At 37.0% G+C, this 3539-nt stretch overlaps 1 protein-coding gene across 2 annotated transcripts in view; it reads right to left on the bottom strand.

Annotated features, from left to right (window-relative positions):
• Positions 1-34: 34 nt before the first annotated feature.
• LOC122091700 (ubiquitin carboxyl-terminal hydrolase 2-like) overlaps positions 35-3539 on the bottom strand; it is a 21321-nt gene continuing 17816 nt past the window's right edge. For both annotated transcript variants that reach the window (XM_042661785.1, XM_042661777.1), the window contains one exon: positions 35-501. In XM_042661785.1, the coding sequence (XP_042517719.1) occupies positions 264-501 (238 nt within the window). In that variant the 3' untranslated portion in view covers positions 35-263. The remainder of the gene's footprint in view (positions 502-3539) is intronic.

Raw genomic sequence — 3539 nt, forward strand, 5'->3', positions numbered from 1 at the left:
AAAAAAAAAAAAAAAAATTGCTTCACTATGTATATTTACTGAAAGTAAACCCTCTGTTGTTGATGAAACAAAAGCCTTTCACTTCTACAATTTTCGACAAATAATAAGGAAATCCTCCTTGGGATCCAAAACTGTTGTTATACTCACCTCTGCTTCTCAAGCCCTTCTTTTGCACTCCTTTTTACCTTTTGTTTCGAGGGTGTTTGGTTGCATCCAAGCTCAGCATCACTGAACAAGGGAATGAATGAAAATGGAAAGAATCTTCAAATTTTTTCATAAAATAAGATGTATGCCTCACTCCGTAGGACTTCTGCAAGAGAAACCTCACGGACATAGGAGTCACTGGTATAGTACCATGTGGATTCACCACTGAAATGCTCAGTTCTCTCTCGCCTTTTATTGCCTCTCACATAAGCAATATAATGGCCTCCTTGCATGGTCCCAGAATGCACCACCACCCCCAATAAGTGGTATCCACACTTATGTCTCTCTTCTCCAGATCTGAAGAAAGAGCAAAGCAAGAAAAGAGGTCAATAATCTGACTTATAGTTCACGCTGGAATGCACACACTAAGTGGTTTTACAATTCAATCAGGTTGCATGACCTATGAAAATCTACTGTAAGTTTTCAGAGGATTATGAAAAAAACAAAAAACGGAAGGGTTAAAACATGCCAGTAGCTATCATCTAATCTTTCTGATTCTGAACATATGGATGAGCAGCAAAGCATGTGCCAGCCTTCTCTTTATCATATACGAGAAAAGGAACAAAAACTCCTGATTTTGTATTACTATTGTAGTGGAATATATAGAGCATCTTAATGGGTTGACATTCAAAAGCAGCAAATGATAGTATGTTGCATGCATCTCCCTTAAATCTCATTCAACCAAGAAAAGAATATGACCATTAACAATCATGAAATCCCTTTATCTTCATCTAACAAGGAGATGGTACAATCTCTCAAGATTTTTAAACAACTATACCTCATCATAAAAAAATTACTTGGCACTTCAACAAGCCTACAAAAATGCATATGTTAAAATATGCATTCACAAATAAAATGTACATTGAATCAGATCTAATTAAAAATAAATAAACAAAAAATAAAAACACAAATAAGTGAACATGGAGGTCTTTTTTCACCCCAAAAAAAAAAAAAATGTAGGCATTTTAATTACAAGAAAAAGGTGTGCTATTGTAACTTTCTTGACATTGAAAACTATGCATTCTGTATTGTTTTATATGTGCAATCATGAAATTTGTATATAACATCACGAAGGTTACTGATATTTCTGATCTAGAGCTTTGGCTGGAGGTAAGATAGTCTCCGACACTATATAGCATCACATGTCAGAAATCATGAAAGACGTTTTCAACTAGGAATAACATGTGGTTAGAGATAACATGGTTAATGATATGGAGCATCAATTTACAGTATTACAAAATCTGTAAACTTCTTAAAACATTGGAAAGTCTCACAATAGACAAAATTTATAAAACTAACAAATACCATGGCACTTATAATGACAACATAAGCAGGGGAAAGAATAAAATGTAGCATCCCTGTGTAACCATTGAAATTGTGGATAAAAATCGAAGTCTACATTCATTACTAAAAATTAAGCTCTTAACCCAGATAGGACACAGGTGCCCCCGCAGTCAAACAAGCCCTAGTGTAGAGGACATCCTAACAAAAGCAAAAAGAAGAGGAAAGGGGCTGTGTTTCCTCATTGAACCAATTTTTTACCCAAACCAGACCATGCATGCAATTAGGGTTGTTTTGTAACTTTTAATTACTTTTTATATATGGGAGTTTCAGATAGAGTTAGATATGTAGGAGAGTGTATTTAGTTTCCTTGTTTATTTTCCAGTTTTCTTTTTTCCTTATTAAAGCCAATCTCAGTTGGTAGCACCTATTTGTACATTGTAATCGGTAATCTTAAAGAATTGAATGGAATGAAAAGTTTGAGATTTCTCACAGGGTTTGAGTGGTGCTTGCTCTTTCCTCTCTTTTCTTTCTTGATCTCCCTGATTCAACCTAATCTTCCTCCCATCTTCCCATGTGAGTTATTCTCCTCTCATACTCGCCGAGATTTCAGCAAAATCTCGCCTATTTCGCTATTTTTTTATTTTGTCATGAAATAATAAGAGAAGTTTCGAGCATGCAATATTTCTCTGAAATTTCACTAATTTAGCCAAAATTTCTCTCATTTTGATCCGAAAAAATGCATTGTTTTGTCGAGATTTTGGTTATTTCATTTGTCATTTCAGTCATTTCAGCTATTTCGGCCATTAGCCCCCCAAAATGGCGAAGCGAAAAAAATGGAAAAAAAAACATTGTTTTAGTGAAATTTTGGTAGTTTCAGATTGAACGAAACGGAGAAACAAAATGAGTTTTTGAACCTTGATACCTTGATCAAGTGGTTGTCCTTTGCCTAGACCACCACCATGACCATGGCCTCCCCGTCAACTGTGACCTCTTATAGAGAAACCAGTAACACGACCATGATCCCCACTACTTGAAACAAGTGTTGAAGTATTGCTAAATTAAGTCAAATCAGGTTTGGTGGGGGGAGACATTATATGCTGAATCCAACAAAATGCCTCACTAATGGATGGTATCTTCTTGCCAGCAAGAATTTGGATTTTCACTATTTGAAGGTCAGAGTCTAATCCAGATGAATTTTGCAACCAATAACCCAGCACGTTGAGATTTAAGGACTTAAGCCTGTGGCTGATTTGTAGTGGTGCGTTAGGTTAACAGCCGGCACTTGTTATAATTAGCCATAACCCATCACTCTTTTTACATGGATCCTCACGCTCACCCTTGCTTGGAATCTCCATGTAGCCGACTCCATTAAGTTGGGACAAGGTTCTGGTTGTTTTTGTTATAATATCTGTAGAGAGAGGTTGGTACACATTTTGTTCCCTCCATAAGGAACCATAATAGTCAGCAATAGACTCTTCCACTCTGCTTGTAGGAGAAGAACTTTTCATACAAGTCATATACCCTGGATATGTTCTAATCCTGAGAATAAGTTCGTTTGAGGGCATCCCAAAAACCCTTAGCTGTGGTGTGAAAAATCAAATTGGAACACTCTATGGTATTCCACAGCCAACAAAGTACTACGGAATTCGCTGATGTCCATTCCGGATGTTCAGTAGTTGTCGTAGCAGGGGGTGACTTAGTCAGATAATCCATTTTCCACCTAGCAGTGATACATACTCTAGCAGCCTGTGCCCAGATTAAATAGTTTGATACACCCTTTAGTTTAATAGATGTGATTTCGAAGTCGAAAGAGTCTTTGGGGGGGGGGGGTGTTTGGAATCACATTATAGGACAAGAGTCCCAGATATATCCACCAATAAAATCAGCAACCAATCGCAAAGAAAAATAGAAGACAGTGGCAGCGCCAATGGGAAGTAGAGTCAAACAGAACTGATTAACTGAGATACCTTATTCAAATCTGATGAATAATCACTAATGCAATAGAAGAGCCAGTAGCATAGGAATCAGATTTTTTTTGGGGGGGGGGGGGG

Source organism: Macadamia integrifolia, chromosome 2, assembly GCF_013358625.1.
Source record: "Macadamia integrifolia cultivar HAES 741 chromosome 2, SCU_Mint_v3, whole genome shotgun sequence".
NCBI classification, from domain to species: domain Eukaryota; kingdom Viridiplantae; phylum Streptophyta; class Magnoliopsida; order Proteales; family Proteaceae; genus Macadamia; species Macadamia integrifolia.